The sequence below is a fragment of the Lissotriton helveticus genome, chromosome 4_1 (assembly GCF_964261635.1).
Source record: "Lissotriton helveticus chromosome 4_1, aLisHel1.1, whole genome shotgun sequence".
NCBI lineage: Eukaryota > Metazoa > Chordata > Amphibia > Caudata > Salamandridae > Lissotriton > Lissotriton helveticus.
The window spans coordinates 1,290,778,801-1,290,798,847 of record NC_136063.1 but is presented as its reverse complement, the minus strand read 5'-3'; the positions used below and the strand labels follow the sequence as shown (position 1 = coordinate 1,290,798,847).

Below are 20,047 nucleotides of genomic sequence, written 5' to 3'. Positions count from 1 at the left end.
CATGTCAAAGAATCCAAAAAAGCCTGCTTCGGGATCACAATAGGGGCAGAGTGATATAAAGTGTTACTGTAACGTAACTACTTCCTCCTGAGTGAGACGTGGAAAGGATGCCTTCAGCATAGGTGGCCACTCGACAAAAAGGCCGCGCGCCCTGCTACTGCCTTGTACGTGTGACGTCACAATGCGTCACGCGCTGGGTTGTGACGTTGATAGGACCGAGAGAGAGAAAGCAGGACGCGCGTTGTCGAGTGGGGGCCGCAGCGGAGAAGCAGTCAATGGGCCTTCCACAGTGCTTGCATCCATCCGGGTGAAGGAATGGCTCCACCCGTTCTCCCCGCCGAAGCACAGGGCCCAGGAGACCTGCACATGGATGTAAGTATTTGGGAAGGGAAGAGCGAGTACGGAGGACCTGGTATCGGCAGGGACCGGGCGCTGTCCATCCAGGGCGCGCTGACTGCGCAGTCTAATTGGGCCTGGTCCAAGGAGGAGTAAGTGGACTGAGTGTAAAGATGGGTCCTTAGTCGATAGCAGGAGTAGAGATGTTTAGTAAGATAAACATATAAACCCACCGGTGAGGAGAACAACCTCCAGCACCAGTCAGCTCCAAATTCTTAAGTGACTACGCATTCTCCAATCTCCCCTAACAACATAAGATTCTACATGCTAGCAATGACATAAGCCATAGCATGCATAACATTCCACTGAACACTGTGTCCACTACATTAGCGCTGACGGATGACCCGTGATCAACTTTATCAATAGAGAGGTGTGCGAAAAAAGCTTCTCTCAGAATGGCCTTTTTAATTTCATGAACGAACGTGAAGGGATTCCCTCTATCCCTTAAGTATATCAGTAGAATAATCGAAGAAATAGTGTGGTGTTTTTTAATAGCCTAGGTACAACAACATTGTATGTACATTTTTAATCGGCGATGATTATAATGAACTTGAAGTCGTATAAGTGTATTTTGGGTAAATTATGTAACCCAAGTAATAATGAACCTGTTTAAATGTATGTTATTGTTTTTCAATCTAAATTTAGTTTTCAGAAAGCGAGGTCTATAATTCTGATGCATAGCAAGTATGTCATGGCCACTTCTGCAAGAAAAGAAAATTGCCCGCCTGTGCTAGTGAGCATGGGGATGTTATCTTATTGCCCCAAAGAAAATTCGACAAATGTTGTGCAACGGTCCTTTTTTTAACATAACTTATTTAAGAACTGTGTTTAAGGTCGAATGTTTTACCAACCACTCTCTGATGTGGCACGCTTGAAATATTCTTATCATTCATTGTTTTGGAGTGAGCTTGACTTTCCTGGTTGTTTGGGAATCTGGGAAGAGTTCTAAAGATGAGTTCCTATTTTTACCAGGCTTATGCAGCAATACATACACTTAACTCGTCCCCAAACAGCAGCTTGACATTTCTGGTACAAAATCAAAAATGTCCACAAACAAAATCCTTTATTATTTCTGCCAAAAATCTGTTTTACTAAGTACATACCAGAGTTTCCTTTCTATCAACAGGCAATGTTCTGAAAATACAATAACATTTCCATAAAATACCCGAATTGTATTTTTAGTAACATGTATAATCTGTTCCTAAATTCAATTGTATGTTATTCAAGTAACTTCACATACTACTGACGTCGTCACGGTCTGTATTCTCGCACAAAACCAACCATCATTTGCAAATGTTAGATCTCCCCTATATGTGTACTGCCTGGACCCGCCCCGGCTTAAAACTAGGAGTCTGGTACAGACACACAAACTAAGGGCTTTAATATGAGTTTAGCAGTGCAGGAGCGGGACCGCCCCGCTCCGTCAAACCCATGTTTGAACAACCCGCCTGATTAGGAGTTTTCGCCTGTCTGGCGGGTGGTTCTTTAGCATTCCCACGGCAGTGCCTAATAAATAGGCAGCGCAATTGGAACGTCAAAATTAGTACCTGCACGGCATGGACTGCTGCAGTCCATGGTGTGCCGGTATTGGTGTGCATGCACTCAAAGGGGCACAACAACAGGGGGCACATGTTGTGCCCCCCCCCCTGTGTGCATCCACATAGTACAGAGGCACAGGGCCCCCTTTGTATCCTAACCGCCATACTTGTCATGAGAGTGCGACCGCCATGAAAAGTGTGGCGGTGATAAAACTTGTAATGCTTGGCAGGGCTGCAGCGGCCCCGCCAAGTATATTGGGGCCTCAAGACTGCCACACCACTGCCCTGGTGGTTTCGGTGGTCCCTAGGAGGACCGATCACCCTGGTCATAATAGGGCGGTCAGAAGACTGCCACGTCCCTAAATGAATGGCGGTACGTGGACTGCCAGACTCTTAATAATGCCCATAGTCAGACACACATAGCTACACAGCTTTGAATGCACAGTAGATTTTTTTGGTGAAAAAAGAGAAAAAAGCACATTGTTATTTTACTTTTTGTCAACATACAACACTAAATAGCTCTTCTTTGCTGATGTGTGTGATTTAATAGAAAAATGAAAAATCACTTTGAAGGAAACCAAATCATAGAATTTTTTTTTTTAGGAAAGGCAATCGTATGGAAATATTCTAAATTGCATTAAAAGTGGGTGTAATTTAGGGGCAGTGAGGGTTTTTTGGGTTCAGGAATGGTTAATGTTGAGGAGATATGAGGGTTTCTTAGGGATCAGCAATGGATTAATTCTGGTATAGAAAGGGTTTTTAGGGTTCAAGGATACAAGTTTAGAGGTGGTGAGTGTTTTTAGGGATCCTGAATCAATGAAGTTTAGTGGTGATAACAGGTTTATAGGGTTCACAAATTAGTGCAACCTAGGTGTGATGAGGGGTTTTAGGGTTATCGATGGGTGGAGTGTTGAGCAGTTTTAGGATTCATGTTTGGGTAGAGTTTAGGACTTCAATGGGATTTTAGGTTTGAGAGATGGGTATAGTTTATGGATGGTAAATGATTTTAGGATTCAGGAATAGTTGGACTTTAGGTATGCTGAGGGCTTTTGGGGGTCAGGGATGGGTCAAGTTTATGGCCGGAAACAGCTTTTGAGTTTAGCAATGGGTGGAGTTTAGGGTTGTTACGGATTTAAGGTTTCAAAAATGGGTTGCGTTTGAATGTAGAAAGGGGATTTTAGGGATCACGGATGGGTGACGTTTCAGGGTGATAAGGGGGATTCTAGGGGCCAGGATTGGTTGGTGTTTATGGGTGGTGAGGAGACTTTAGGGGTCATGAATGGGTAGTGTTTAGGGATGATGAAGGTTTTTTATGCTTCGAGATTGGTTGAGTTTAGGGTTGCTGAGACTGGGGCATAACGCTGGCCCCTGCAGCCGCTGGGGCACATGGGAGCCCCCAACAATCCAGAAGGCCCCATCCTCCGAGGGACTTTCATTTAGTCCAAGGTCAATCGATATTTTGTAGATCTGGGAAAATCAGGGGCCCCCATCATATTTTGAAGGGAGGACACAAATGTTTGCATTATGCTCTGTGGTGAGGGATTTTAAGGGATGGGTGAGGTTTAGACATAAAAAGGAATTTGTAGGGTTCAGAAACAATTATTAATGTAGTTAGATATTTGTTCATAAAACGTTCTAAAAAAGCAGACTTAACAATTAACATGTAAAAGGACACCCTCCTGGCTACCCTACCCCGTCAACCCACTACATTTCATAATTAAAATTCAGTTTGACAGAGCGTAAAAACCGAGCAATTCTAACTGCCACATCGAGATAAAGCATTTCAGACAATAGCTCCACAGCTTTATTCCTATGGAGAACATCATATTTAAAAAACAAATGTATTATAAACTTGATTCGTTTTGCAAAATAAAAGACGCAGTCCATAAGAATATGCGTAAAGGTACATTTAACTTTCAAGGGGCAGTGACCACTATTATTCTGCACCCTAATTCTGTTTTGAGCGGGATGAGTAGATTGGATTGCATCCCACCCTAGCCATTAATATTTCATTCCTCAATCCTGGGTCTAGTCACCGTGATAAATAAGAGAAAACAGTATCCTGGCCCAATGTAGCAATTGAGAGGCTAATAGATGATCTCTTCTTTAGATACAGTAGGTTGATCAATTCAGACACTGTAGCAACAGATTCTCTCAGTGCTCGTTTGCCTGGAAAGGGGTGCCAAGATGTGACTGTACCACTGTTGAAAGGGAGGATCCTAAGTTCAAATATTCTGGTTCTTACGGCCTTTGCACACATCCTTTCACTGCTTTGGATCATTGTCAAACACAATTTGGAGACTTTACCTACCTCATCATCCTCCAACAATATGTTAAAATATCTTAGAACCCCAGTAGAGGCCGCCATGTTCCAAGAGACCAGATTGCATTCTCTCCTTATGGCCTGGACCATGGTACCTTGGGGGAGTGATGTAAGTCTTTTAATCACTACCACTTCCAATCTATCCCATTCATAGGATGCATCAAGGGAAAAAACCTCTCCCCCATACAGGCCTAGCGGAGGTATCTTCCCTTCATAAGCCTTTAGTAATGGGATATGAGATAGCCCCCCAAACCTACCATTGAATCTTGACAGACAGCTGGCCTGCAATAGTTTCTTCTGCGTGGTGGCATCCCAATGCTTACCCCAATTCAGATTTCTCCTAAAAATTAAGCCCAGATATGTATATTGATCAGCTTGCTCCACCACATGCGTACCTAGATACCAAGAAAAACTCTGTACTTTTTTTTTCAAAAAACATGATCTTGGTCTTTTCCAGATTGATACGGAGCTGTTTCTGCTTTCTATAAGTTGCCAGGGCATTGAGTTTGCTCTGCAAACCAATTGGTGTATAATCCAATAATACCAAGTCGTCTGCATAAAGCAGACAAGCAATATGCTGGTTCCCAATTTTTGGACACAGATTGGGAAATAAAAGTTGGGAGGTTGGCCAAAAATAAACTAAAAAGCAAGGGTGCTAAAATGCACCCCTGGCCCAGGCCATTGTTAATAGAAATTCTTTGTGATAACCAATCAAACTCCACCTGAGCCCAATTGACAGAATGCAAGAATTGTAGTGCCCCATGAAGATTTGGTGGTAGGTTCCAGGAGGCAAGTTCCCCACAAAATATCCCTATACACAGAATCAAAGGCTGTCCGGAAATCTACAAAGCAACAGCACAACCTTTGATTGTCCTCCAGGGCCTTTCGAATAATGGCCCACAGAGCAAAGCAGTGATCTATGGTGGAATGACCCTCATTAAAGCCCCCTTGTTCTACTGGAATTCTCTTAGTTTCAGTGGCCCAATCTTCGAGTTTAGCTAGAATAATCTTTGTAAATATCTTTAATACGATATCCAAGAGGCTTATCAGCCTATAGTGCATAGGGTATGTACCACTTCCTTTTTTAAAAATCGTTTTTACTATGTACCCCTTCCAGGAAAAAAGATAAAGGCCAGACATAGCGATCCAACTATACAACGAGGAGTAAATTGTATCCCACCGGACACTATTTGTTTTAATTATCACTGCTGGGGTGTTATCGAGGCCAGCGCCTCGGTAGAGTTTTACCCTGTCGATAACAGAACTTTACTTAATTCATTGCGAACCATGTAACTGATAGAGTTTGCCCATACGTTTTCTGAGGCCCATCTGAACTAGAAGGTCTCCTATATAAGTCTGTGAAAGAAGTGGCCCACTGGGATTCAGGAATCATACAAAGAAGTGGGCCCTTATTTTGGCCACTAAACTCATTGACCTTTTCCCAGAACTTTTGCTGGTCATTTAATAATATGATTTCCTGCATCTCATCCCACTTACTATGGTAAAAGGCTGCCTTTTTTGTCTGCACAAGGGATTTATATTGGTGTTCAAGTTTAGCCAACTCTTGGGTGGCTGAGGGGACCTTATGACGCCAAACACTCTTTGCTCTCTGTCTCACCAATCGTCTCAACTTTTGGCAATCCGAGTCGAACCAGGCCCCTAATCCCTTTGAAGGGGATTTTGCCTGCATGCCCTTTTCACATATATTAACCGAAATGCAGCCCAAAACTTGTTGCATAATTGTATTGCACCACACAACAACATCATCAACATTGAGGTGAATATCAATCATTTGTTCTAGATGAAGAGAGGCTTGCTGTTGAAGATGCATGGGATCTAAGCGTGTTGTGAGCCTACGTGGGTAGTACATCTCTAAAGGCAGAACCCTCTCAGGGGACACTGGCTCACACAGGTCAAGAACTGCTATAGTTGTCCAGTGGTCAGTACCCTCATATTATGCCACCACAAACTCTTAAAAGGGTCAAAATGCCAAAGGGACATGCATATATATATAATCAAGAGGGCCCAAAGACTGGCCCTGCCGGAAGGTTGTTGCTGCTGGTGAGTCATTTTTTAATCAAACATTTAGATAAATCGGACCATAGCTCGCCATCCTTTTACTCAACACTTTAGCCTCTTTTTTGATGGTACCAGAGGGAAACTGTGCTGAGGGAATATTATAAGAAGCCAATGCTGATCCAACTGCACAAGAAAGAGACAAACATTAACATCCCCAGCCATTATTATCACTGCTTCCGGATATTTTGCCACCAAATACTGGAAAGCAGACTTAAATAGTTCCAACCAGCTTTTCATTTGCAGATGGTCTTCTTTGTGGATATAGACATTTATGAGTAAGAAGTAACTAAAATGGTTTTTACCCACGCCCATTTCTACCACTGATAACTGCAGGCCACATAAAACATTTATCACCTCTAATGGTCTCTTAATCATCTTGGTTGATGTTTGTGTCAGTACACCAGACATTTATGAGTAAGAAGTAACTAAAATGGTTTTTACCCACGCCCATTTCTACCACTGATAACTGCAGGCCACATAAAACATTTATCACCTCTAATGGTCTCTTAATCATCTTGGTTGATGTTTGTGTCAGTACACCAGTGGATGCTCTCCCCTTACCTGGGACTGGACATTACTATTCAAAGCCATAAAGCCTTCTACTGACTGGTCCTCTCTTAACCAAGACTCCTGAAGGAATACCAGATGGAAGGGTTTCAAACTTACTTCCAATTCACTGCTGTTCCTCAAACGTTCAAACCCATGGATATTCCAATTTAGGATTCTCAGGTTTTGAGAGGACCCCTCATTCTAGGATAAGCTGGCCCTAGTATTCCATTTACCATCCTCCAGCAGGTGCCGCAGGGGGAGAACCTATTACCTTGAGCCCATTCTGATTGTCTAGACTGTGAGAATGGTCTGTCATTTACTATAACCAGTCTTAAATCGGCAGTTGGGTGACAACTTTGCTGTGTGGCTTAGAGCCTTGGAAGCGGGATATATGGTATAGATAGTTCCCATTTAGTAGCAGATAACCCGCTGTGCAAATTTAGAATGGCAGGTGGAAAAGAGCCCAGCTGGGGTGCTTATATTTGAGAGCTTTTTTTATGGGGCATAGGGCATGTATACCTACTTTTATTAAATCTTCTTCGGCCTTAAGTACTAGGTCTGCAATACAGGGGGAGATAAAAGAAACTCTGGAAACTTCTCTCCCTTTTTCGCTCAGTTGGAACCCAACAGACGTTAGGTCCAGCCAGGTTATCCCTGAGAGGGAAGGAATTTGTTGGAATAACTGAAGAATTTTAAAGAGATTCAAGGGTCGAAGTTTCTTTGCTTTTTTTCCTCGACGAGTGAAATCGAGCAATAGTTTGCTAATTGCAACCTGATAGAGTATTCGTAAGCAGAAGGAGGGTCTTTGGGTGATTTATTTTGATGCTGAGACTCAACCACCTTACTGCTGGCTGCTATTTGTACTTTCTCAGAAGAGGTGGAACTGACTTCCCTGGATGTAGGCAGTCCGTGCAGGCAGTAGATCTCAGGGTGGGATACAAACTAGTTTTAGAGCTGGTGTTTACATTTTGTTTTACCTTTTTATATGTCTTTTTACATGGGAGTATATCCGCGGTGCTACCACCATGAGGTCTGAAATATTGAGCTTGGGGACAGGCACTATTACTGGGCTTCCCTTTTATATACAGGCATTTCTTTTTTCACTCAGATCGGGCACAGGACCCAAGTAATCCATTCGGAAACCTTACCCCCATTGTGCGGTAGAACCTTGTGGTGAATTTGGAGGGAATAGAACAATGCTGCTTTTTCCTCACAAGCATAGGATATTAAGCGATATAGACAGATCCTTCCACATTTAACTGACATTCAGGTTTCCCTGGAATGGCACTATGTGTCCACCAAGGCTCTGTAGCCGTTACTGCCGCAGATAGTTGAACATTCGTGAAACCACCCAAATTATTTTTAAAACATTGCAATTCATATCGAATATCATTCAAAGAGTTTGATTGGTCCATTTAATTTGTCCTTATTTACACCAGCGTTTCCAGAACCCCATGTAGAGTGGTCAGCATAAGTAATATCACATCCAGCAAAGACGATGAAGAGGTGGTCTGGAAAGATATAGACCTCTCCTGTGATCTCAGTGTGGAGTTTGGCCCCCGACCATGAGAGCATTATATAATGATGTAAGGCTAGCTCGATCATGTTGATTGTCTTGACAAGGCAACTGGGAGGAACTAGAGTCATTGGGACAGAATGATGATGATGATAAAGAGATATGCAAATGAGGAGAAGAAGACATTCTCAGCACCTACTTGCAGTCACACTTATAATCTGAGCTGGAGACACTGAAAGATTGGCTGTTTGCACTTCATCCAATGCTGTGCATAAAACATCTGCTGCCAAGTCTGTTCCCAAGTCCGAAGGCACTGGGCTGCCCATGGGGTGTCTTAACCCCCTCCTCTGAGTGCAGTTGAGCTCCATTATGAATATATTTAAAGACAAATTTCCTTATTATTTATTTATTTATTTATTTATTTTTTACACTTATAGAGCGCACTGATACCAGTCGGCGTCCTGGCGCTGAAGTGATAGTTCCAGAGAAGCGAAAGTCTAGGTACTTATTGGGAGAAAAGCCATGTTTTTAGATCCTTCCTGAATGCCAGGAGATTTGTATTGAGTTTGAGGGAGAGAGGGAGGGAGTTCCACGCCATCGCAGCTCCCCTGACAAAGCTCCTTCCACCCCAGCGTGCCCTCTTGATTCGGGTGGTTTTAACTAGCCCCAGACTGGCCGACCTCAGTTGTCTACCTGGTCTATACCACTGAAAAAGATCTTGAAGGAACACTGGGCCAAGGCCATGCAGTGCCTTAAAGACAATACAAAGGGCCTTGAACCTAATTCGTTTCCGTACCGGAAGCCAGTGCAGTTTATCCAACTCCTTAGAGACTGAGGAAAACTTGGGCAAACCCCCAATCAAGCGGGCAGCCGCATTTTGTAAAACTTGAAGCTTGTTGAGCACTCCCTGTTGTGCCTCGAGAAAAAGACTATTACAATAGTCAATGCGTGATAGGACGAGGGCTGTCACCACCGTCTTTCTACAGCCCTCAGGAAGGTACGGTAGAACCTTTCTGATAATTCTCAGAATGTAATGTACTGAGGAACTCAGCGCATTGACTTGGGGTTTGAAGGTGAGAAGGTTATCAATAACGACCCCCAAATTCTTCACCTTTGTAACAGGGATAGGAGGGGCCCCCATATCAGTGGGCCACCAGTTAGGGCTCCAAAGATTGGTACTTGGGCCAAAAATGATCACCTCAGTCTTTGATGAGTTCAGTTTTAAACAGCTTTTTGCCATCCAAGAGCTGACTGCCGACATGCAATCCTGAAACCTGCCTGCCACCTCCCTCTCAGTCCCCGGGAGCACCGAGACCACAATCTGGGTGTCATCGGCGTATGATGTTAACTCGAACCCGAAGGATCTGATTACAGGGGCAAGAGCGGCTACGTAGATGTTGAATAAAGTGGGGCTTAGGGAGGATCCCTGCGGGACCCCCCCCCGGGAGCTCGAAAGGTCTTGATTCATACTCCCCCATGGCCACCACTTGTACCCGCTCAGTTAAAAAGGCCTCCAGGAGCTTGAGTGCTTGGCCGCGAACCCCGCAGCCCTCCAACCGATCTAGTAACAATGCATGGTGGACGGTATCGAAGGCTGCTGATAGGTCTAAAAGAATCAGCACTGCCTGGCCCCCTTCGTCAAGCACCTTCCGGATCTCCTCTGTGGACTTAATCAGAGCCGTCTCAGTGCTGTGACCCTCTCTAAAACCATGTTGTGCTGAGTCTAGACCTTTAGAATTGCGCAGGAAAGAACAGAGTTGGGAGTTCATAATTTTCTCAACCAATTTCGCAGGCAGTGGCAACCTGGATATTGGTCTATAGCTGTTGGGGTCCGCAATATCAAGGGAGGGTTTTTTGAGGAGCGGGCTGATTGAGGCCCGTTTCCAGATCGTAGGGAAATTGCCTTTTTCAAACATTAAGTTGAAAATCCCTGCCAGTTGTTTCGCAATAGGGCCAACCGCCAGTTTAGCAATAGAAGTGGGGCAAGGATCGTAAGGTGAACCAGATTTGGTGGCTAGCAACAGTTTTGCTACTTCCTCTGCCTCCACAGGGTTAAAGGTTGAGAAAGTAGCCCCCGTGGATCCCGCATGGGAGTTCCTATGGGGAGTGTCATGGAGGCTCTGAGCCACCTGAGGTTCAAGAGAGGTAAATATCACCTGAACTTTATTCTGAAAGAACTTTGCTAAGGACTCACAGAGTTCTAGATTAGGCGGGACCATCACCGCCTTAGGAGAGGCCAGACTGGTGACAGTATCAAAAAGTTCTTTTGAGGAGTTCTTAGCCTTCTCAATACGATCCGTAAAGTAGGCCCTCTTAGCTTGCCTGATCTCGTCTTTATAGGCCCTTTGGCCGGCTTTAAGCTTTTCCTTGTCATGCTCGGAATAGGTGGACCTCCAAATCCGTTCTAGCTTTTTGCATACTATTTTGGCATCTCTAAGGACGTCCGAGTACCAGGGGGCTGATGGCGCTGACCTAGCGGGTCGACATCGTTTAGGGGGTGCCAACTTAAGGCAAGCATGATCAATCCAGTCTGTATATTCGGAAGAAGCTATGCTTACGTCAGTCGGTCTGGCCGGGTCAGAGGCAAGAAGCAACTCCTCCAAGTCATTTGCTTTGATGTTTTTCCAAGGCCTACACATACTGCTAGTTTGCCCCTCACCTGTCACTGTTTTAGCCTGAGGAATAAGGATGGCGAACCGCACCACCCCATGGTCTGTCCAGGGTAGAGGTTCGGCTTTTTGGAACATAAGATCAGAGCTGTTGGTAAAGATTCCATCTAAAGTGTGGCCAGCCTGGTGGGTTGGCCCTACTACCGACTGGATCAAGCCCACTACCGACATTACGTCTGATAAGGCCATGGTATCTGAGTCAGCGGGATCTTCCAAATGGAAGTTAAAGTCCCCCAAGACAGTAAAGGAGTCAACCCCAACCGCCTCCTCTAAGATACTGCCAACTGTTTCGAGAAAGCGGGACTTCGCCCCAGGGGGTCTGTAAAGCAGGCATCCCTTAAAGGAGTAATGGTTGGAAAGATCCATCTTAAACCCCAGGGCCTCACACGCCCCGGAGGAAGTTGGAAAGAAGTGCCCTTGGATGGATGTGTGGTAAATAATGGCCACCCCTCCACCCCTCTTTTTTGGTCTATCCAAGACGAAATTAAGGAAATTAGGTGGTGTTGCTTTTACCAGGTCAGGACCTGACGCTGCGTCCGTCCAGGTCTCAGTGACAAAGGCAATTTGTGCATTAGAGTCAAGAATCAGATCTGCACACTCCATGCTGTGCTTTACCAGGGACCTAGCATTAATTAATATACAGTTAATGGTTATTTTTCCTCGTCTATTCATGTGCCTGGGAGTTTGAGATTTAGGTTACTAGGGGTGAGCGTGGAGCCTCTCCACTTGACAAAGTGCTTTGATCATGTTGAGCAGACCCCTTCTTCCCTCCAATTTTCCTCTTTTACTTGCTCTTGCCTGTGATTTACCCTTTTGGACGCTGAGGAGGGGTCTCTTGCTGTGAAGCACAGGGGCGATAAATGAGGGGTACTCATTTCAAGACAAACAGAGCTAGGTGAAGTGAAAAAGGCAACAGGCCAAGGTTAGACTTACCTCCTTCTTGAATACACCTAGCTACCGCTGCCACCTCTACACCTCACCTCACCTCATAGCCCAAAGTTCCTCCATTATTCCTCCAATATTCTCCAACTTTCTCCAAAAGATTTTACTGGGAAACTCTTTAAGGACCTTCATAGACAAGGCCACCAAGCACCAGGCACTACCAGGCAGGGTAGCGGCTCTGCGGCTGAAATATCACCACACCGTCACACCGTCATGTTTGTTGCCAAAGAAGCTACTGATCTCTCTGGACCCAAACGTCAGTGCCCACCAGAACGGCCAACCGGGTGCCTGAAAACCAGCTGTCAGGTGCTGTCGGGTGTCAGAATGCCGAGAGGGGGCTCCCTCTCTCCGGCCACTGATGCAAATGTAGGAGCCGATGCTAGGGCTGGGGCAGGGTTGGTGCTGATGCTGAATACCGGGGTGAAGCTGTAGGATCGAGTGCGGCTTGTGTCTTTGCAGAGCCGACGAAGAAGCAGCCTGGTTACCCCGGAAAAGGAAGCCAAACTGAGGAGACTGGGCGACTGAGGTGTGGGTCAATGGGCGGAGCGACGAGGTGCGGCAGCGGCAGCAGGCAAGAAGGAGCCTTGGTATAGGGTTCAGGAATGAGTGGCATTTTTAAGCCCTGCAACCATTGTATTCACACCTTAAAAAATAAGCATTCAAAAGCCAATTTTGAAAAAAAGATATCCTATGAAATGGTAAATGCCATTCATCCTGCAAATTTCCATTAAACAGTTCTGGTTAAATGATTTCTCAATAATGGTATTCTATGTAATTATTTTTCTATGAAATGACATAAACATTTCTTAACCTATATGACAATATTTTCCCGCAAGCATTTGCTTTTTAAGGTCCAAATTCGGTCAACATTATGGGAGAGTAGCAGAAACCTTGGTTGAAGGGAACGAGAAAAAGAGAAACAAAATTTCCCTTTCCAGTAAAGTTTAACAAGTCAGATAGATTTGTTTCAACAGAGTGACATGGGTTATCACAATGCTGAAGATCAGCTGGTACTGAAGGTCAATGAGCATGATTCATTGGCAAAGATGTGTGTCTCCATACTGGAATATTATTAACCTCGGGCGTAGTGTGTGTAGTGGGGCAACGCGGAGGTCCACGGAGTTGAAAACAAACTCCATGGAACTCCGCTACACCACCCGCCTCCACCCATTATAAAAAGTAATTAAACATTATTAAAAAATACATTTAATACCACTTACCTGACATGAGGTGTCCCCGGGCTGCCCTCCTCCTCCTCTTCACCATCTCGCTATTCCTTGTGAGAAATGCGCATGCGCGTGCGTGGGCTCATGCGCAGTTTCAACAAGGTTTACCGCTAGTGCAAAGAAGAGGAGGAGGGCAGCCCAGGGACGCCGCATGCCAAGTAAGTGTTTTACATTTATTTTTTAACAATGTTTAATTACTTTTCATAATGGGGGTAGAGGCGGGGGCTGGCCAACTCCGCTCTGCTGCGGAGTGTGCAGAGATTTGCCTTCTCCGCATTCTCCGTGGAACGCGCAGAAGGCAAATCTCCGCACACTCCTCGGGCAGAGCAGAGGTCTCTGCCAGTGGTTAAATATTATATGTGCTGCAAAGAGGATTGAACTGACCAAGCTACTCTGGGACTACCTAGTGGAACAGCATTGTATGCAGAGTCTCAGTACTGGGGTAGCAGGGTGTGCCAAATGTAACAATTGTGGTGACCAAGCTTTTGAGGCATCATAGTTCTGAAATAGCTCTGGAAACTTAATTTTAGAAGGAGGCTACAGGAGGGGCAGGTACACAGCAGTGTCATTATTTGAAAAACAGACTAGTTTGGGATGCTTTTGACTCTGTTTTGAACAAGCGATTGTGACTTGTGTAGCTTTCAAGTTGACCCATGTCAGGCATTAGCAGCTTGTTTCTTAATTTTGTATTGCATTCTAGTGCTTGAATGCTCATGTTTCTCATTGCAAATGTAGGGCTACATGAAACCGAAAACAAAACTATAACCAGAAGTGGAAGAGCTAAAAACCTCTTTGTCCATCAGGGCGGCTATCGATGCTACAGCTGAGGAAATAGTTGAAGACTCATCTCTTCAAAAAACACTGCATGATAATATAACAGCAGTACACTTCAGATTCCATAATCTAGATACCTCTTCCATTGCTTGTTGACTGTGTGCTTGTCTTTGATCCCGTACAGCACTCTTGTACCTTTTGGCTAGCATCGCACTACACAAACTTCACCTTTATAAACATACTGCCAGGCCAGGTCCTCCCTGGGCTGGAAACAAGCATCCTAGGAATGGTTTTGGGTTTTCACCCCTCATCAGCCAGGATAGCTTGACTCCAGCGGCATGGAGAGCAAGGGACCCACGTCTAGGCATACCCGTCTCACTCGGGGTGACAAATGAAAAACAATTGATGGACAGAATGCAGAACAATGTACCCCAGTACAGAGATCTGGGCCTAAATCCATGGTTTTTTTTTGCTCCCCATGCCATTCCAGTTTGGATCCAGCCATATGCAAATCAGTCTTGATCCTGTGCCCAATGGGAACAGTCCAGACCGAACTGCCAGGCCAGGTCCTCCCTGGACTGGACGTGGGTCCCTGGCTCACTCTGCCACTGGAATCAAGCTATCCTGGCTGGTGAGGGGTGAAACCCCGAAACTGGTCTTAGGATGCTTGTTTCCGGTCCAGGGAGGACCTAGTTTGGCAGTTCGGGCTGGACAGTTCCCATGAGGCACAGGGTTAAGACTGATTTGCATATGGTTGGGTCTAAACTGTGAGCAAAAGAATGATGGATTTAACCCAGACCTTTTGACTGGGGGTGAATGTTTTGATTTGTTCTGCATTCCGTACATCTATTGTGTGTCTTTTGTTTTCTCACCCTCAGTGCGCCGGGTATGTCGAGACGTGGGTTCGGGCTCACTGTGCCACTGGAATCAAGCTATCCTGGCTGATATGGGGTGAAACAAAAGGGGATGATGGACGGAGCGCTTGAGCAAATCAAACACTCACCCCCAGTAAACTGATCTGGGTTTAATCCATCACCATTCTTTAGCTCACTCGGCCACCCCAGTTCTGACATGGCAATATGCAAATCAGTCTGACCCTGTGCCTCATGGGAACAGTCCAGCCCGAACTGCCATGCCATGTCTTCCCTGGACCAGAAACAAGCATCCTGATGAAGGGTGAAACCCCGAAACCGGTCCTTGGATGCTTGTTTCCGGTCCAGGGAGGACCTGGTTTGACAGGTCGGGCTGGACGGTTCCCATGAGGCACAGGGTCAACACCGATTTGCATATGGCTGGGTCTAAACTGGGGTGGCCTGGTGAGAATAAGAAGATGCAAACATGTGTGTGCTTCGGGGCAAGTGGGGATTGTACCCCAAATTTCAGCGTTAAGCGCGGAATAAGACAGGGTTGTGTCCTTGCCCCTCTGTTGTTTACCCTTTTTATTAATGCTGTTGACTCAGTCCTAAAAACTGTTCAAGCCGATGCACCACCGGTTAATGGGTCAGGTGTGCCAGTTCTGCTTTATGCAGATGATGCTGTGCTTTTGTCCCAGACCCCCGTAGGACTTCAGCACCTGATGAATCGGTTTTCTGACTTTATTAAAGAAAGGAGGCTGGTAATCAACAAGAGTAAAACTCATACCATGATCTGTGGTGGCAGTAGCAACAAAAGCTATGCTTTTTTTATTGATGGGGTGAAAGTACAGCAGGTGGAAACATTTTGTTATCTGGGTGTTACCTTTATGTATGATGGTAGTTGGTCTCAGGAGCTAGTAAATGTTAGGTCCAAGATGGTAAAAAGTGCCTATGGTATATTTAAATTCGCCTCTAAGATCGGCAACAGACGAATCAGGGATATGATGCAAATTTATAAGGCAAGGAGTGTCTCTATTGCATTATATGGGGCGGGGCTGTGGGGCTACACTAATGTAGGCTCCCTGCAGAGGGAAGAAAATAACTTCATTAAAAAACTTCTATGCCTACCTACATCAGCCTCGACTGATTTGATCCATAGGGAAGTGGGGAGTGCCCACTTAAGCGACCTCATTTTCCTAAGGCCTTTAATGATCTGACGTGCAATTTGGTACAAGGAAGAGACAGCCTTTAATCAGTGTGTCATCAGGGATTGTCTTGATCTGGATAATTATGCCAAGATACCCTGGCTTAAATATATTGTCGACAGTTTTCAAGTTATCTACGGACTTGATATATTGGTCGACCCATGTTCTGCCGGAAACTTTTCCAAGCAGGACATGAAAAATATCTTTATGACGTACAGAGCCCAAAAACGTCTAGTTGTTAATGGTCGCCTTACTTCAGTTAATTTTTATAATAAACATATTGAAAGTGAAGGCTTCCAGCTGTATTTGAGCCTTGTAACAAGACCAGCCCATAGGTTTGTTTTATCTAGACTTAGACTCGGAATGGCTCATGTTTTGGTGGCTTTCCTTCAACCAAAGAAGCATCCAGCTGGACCCTGCCAATGTGATGGTCTTGCGAAACAAAGCACACTGCACTTTATGTTAATATGCAATCTCTATCTGAATGTTAGGGTTGCTTATTTGAAATCAATGTTTATAAAGTACGGTATTTATAATGTGGACAATGCCATGAAGTTGATTTTTAATATGAATTTTCCAGACATATGTTTTTATACCGCTACGTTTTTATGTAAATCAATTCAGTTTAGGAAAAGCATGATATTTTAAATACTCACCTGTTTTATAGGGAGAAGCGTGGCTCAATGGTTAGAGCGGCAGACCCTGATGCAGAGGTCTGGCCCGGGACCAGGGTTCAATTCCCGCCTCGGCGGCTCTTGGACTCAATTTCCCCGGACCTGATAATTCTCGCCTCGGTGACTCTGGGCAATAGCTTGCTTAATCTCCACAACGGCCCCCGCAGCGCTGTGGATGCCTGGCTTCACCTTGGGGGTGCCCAGGAGTGGACATTTCACAGGAAAACCAGGATGGGTTCCACAGCTGTATGAATACAGCGCTACGAGGCCTCCGGGTAGAAGTGCGCTATATAAATACAATACATTTTCATTTACATACCTGTTTTTACAAATGTATTACATGTTGCTGTGCTTTTATGGTCATTGTGTATCATGTACCGAATAAAGCTTCATGAAATGAAATGAAAAAATGAATGATGGATTCAACCCAGATCTATTGACTGGGGGGAATGTTTTGATTTGTTCTGCATTCCGTCCATCAATTGTGTGTCTTTTGCTTTCTTGCCCTAATTGCGCCGGGTATGCCCAGATGTGGGTCCCGGGCTCACTGTGCCACTGGAATCGAGCTCTCCTGACTGATTAGGGGTGAAACCCCAAAACCGGTCCTTGGATGCTTGTTTCCTGTCAAGGGAGGACCTATTTTGGAAGTTCGGGCTGGACTGTTCCCATGAGGCACCGGGTCAAGACTGATTTGCATATGGCTGGGTCTAAACTGGGGGTGGCATGGTGAGCAAAAGAATGACGGATTTAACCCAGATCTCTTGACTGGGGGCGAATGTTTTGATTTGTTCTGCATTCCGTCCATCAATTGTGTGTCTTTTGCTTTCTCGCCCCAAGTAAGGACTGACACATACTCTCCACACATCCAGGCACTTCATAGACTAATCCCCACATCCCTGGACAGATGTTAGGGGAAGGGCAATGTATGTACACCTCTTACCTCCCTTCTGTAATTCACAATTTAATTCTACAAAGATAGAGAGTTTAGTCAATGGAGGATATAGTTAATCTAGAAAATGTTGGTGTCAGCTTGCTTTGCTCCTCATTTTTATTTATTTAGTAATTTTTGACATTTGTACAGCGCTCTGTTAACCGTAGGTGTCCTGGCGCTAAGTATTACTCCTTGGGGAAAGTCGAGTCGGAAATTAATTAGTGAACAGCCAGGTCTTCAACGCCCTTCTAAAGGCCATAAGGTCAGTCATCTTTCTAAGAGCAAGGGGCAGGATATTCCAGGACTTAGTTGCGCCCAGCACAAAGCTTCTGCCTCCCCAGCATGCTCTCCTAATGCGAGGCACTGCAATCAACCCTGCATCAGCTGATCTAAGGTGTCTGGTCGGGCTATACCAATAGAAGTACTGCCGGAGAAATTCTGTCCCTAGGCCTCGCAAGGCCTTAAATACCAGGCACAGTGCTTTGAGCAGGATCCGCTTTCGCACCGAAAGCCAATGAATTTTGGCTAGCTCCTGGGTCATGGGGGCGTATTTTGGGATGCCCAGAATAAGCCGGGCTGCAGCATTCTGCAGAACCTGCAATTTATCTAATATGCCCTGTTGGGCGTTAAGAAACAGACTGTTACAATAATCCATCTGCGCCAAGACCAGAGTGGTAACCACTTTTTTTCTGCCACTACCTGGGATAAATGGCAGAATCTTGCGAATGGATTTAAGCAGAAAGGCAATGGAGGAGGATAACGCGTTGACTTGAGATCGAAAGGTAAGTTGATCGTCGATCAGCACCCGCAAGTTTTTGACTTTGGACACGGGGGTGGGAGCATTGTCCATCCGCTCCGGCCACCAGTTTGGGCTCCAGAAGTTGACATTTGAGCCAAACACTATGACTTCAGTTTTGGCTGAATTCAAATTAAGGTAGTTTACCACCATCCAGTTTCCGACCGCCAGCATGCAGTCCTGAAATTTCTTGGCTACTCCTTCTTCCTTCCCTGGTAACAAGGACACCACAATCTGGGTGTCGTCAGCGTATGAGGTAAGATCGAAGCCAAAAGCCCGAATTACTGGGGCCAGGGAGCTGACATATATATTAAATAGCATGGGGCTCAAGGACGAACCCTGAGGAACCCCACAGGGCAAGACGAAGGGTTTTGATTCAAATTCGCCTAAACCCACACTCTGAACTCAGCTGGAAAGGAATGCTTTTAGTATGTTAAACGCATTTCCTTGTACTCCGCATGCCTTCAAGCGGTCAAGCAAGATCACATGGTGGACCATGTCGAAGGCCGCGGAGAGGTCCAACAACACCAGTGCAGCCCTGCCTCCCGCATCGGTCACCGCTCTGATCTCCTCCGTTGTTTTAATTAGGGCGGATTCCGTGCTATGATTAGCTCTAAAACCGTGTTGGGAGTGATCCAGTGCCTGAGTGGCCATGAGGAAGGAGCTCAGTTGGGTATTCATCACCTTTTCTATTAGTTTGGCTGGTAGAGGGAGCCTCGCTATGGGGCGATAGTTATTTGGATCCCTGATATCCAAATTTGATTTTATTAATAGGGGCAAAAATGAGGCATTTTTCCAGCAGGATGGAAAGTCTCCTGTCAAGAACATATTGTTGAACACAGTTACCAATGATGTAACTATCAGGCCTGGGGCCAGTTTAATCACAGCAACTGGGCATGGATCCGATGGAGAGCCTGATCTTGCAGCTTGAAGCAGACGCATAATTTCTTCACCATTTACCGGGGAAAAACACTCCAGGTTTGGCCCTGCGGTAAACTCTGTTGTGTTTTCTGGCGTGTTCGCCAGACAATTTGGCATATCTAACCCGGAAAAAGCTTTAAAAATTGTCTCTACTTTTCCTAAAAAGAATTTGGTTAGTTCCTCACATAGTTCAGGGCTAGCGGTTGTAACCGCGTGTGTAGGGGCAGCCAAAGCGGAAACCGTTATAAACAATTCCTTCGCTGAGTTCTTGGCGAGGTTTATGCGATTTGTGTAGTAGTCTTGTTTTGCCATCCCCACCATTTTTTTATACAATAGGAGGCTTTGTTTGAGTAACTTTTTGTCACTTTCCCTGTAGTCTTTGTACCACACCCTTTCCAGTTCTTTACACCCAAGCTTTTGATTTCCAAGTTCCTCAGAGAACCAGGGGGCTGAGGGCTGGGCTCTGGCCAGGAGGTGAAGTTTAGGTGGAGCGAGGGTTGCACAGGCTTTTTCGATCCAGCTTGTATATGCGACGGCCGCTGCCTCAACCTCTAATGGGAGTGGCTCTTTAGAAGAGAGCAAAAGATCTTCAAGCGCTCGTCCCTCAACCTTGTTCCAGGCCCTACAGGTCCTGGCTAATTTGGACGGACACCC

At 45.4% G+C, this 20,047-nt stretch overlaps 1 protein-coding gene across 1 annotated transcript in view; it reads left to right on the top strand.

The window, feature by feature from the left end:
* Window positions 1-224: 224 nt before the first annotated feature.
* LOC144829088 (uncharacterized) overlaps window positions 225-20,047 on the top strand; it is a 1,185,727-nt gene continuing 1,165,904 nt past the window's right edge. Inside the window, exon 1 of the mRNA XM_078687867.1 lies at window positions 225-372. Within this exon, the coding sequence (XP_078543993.1) occupies window positions 316-372 (57 nt within the window). The 5' untranslated portion in view covers window positions 225-315. The remainder of the gene's footprint in view (window positions 373-20,047) is intronic.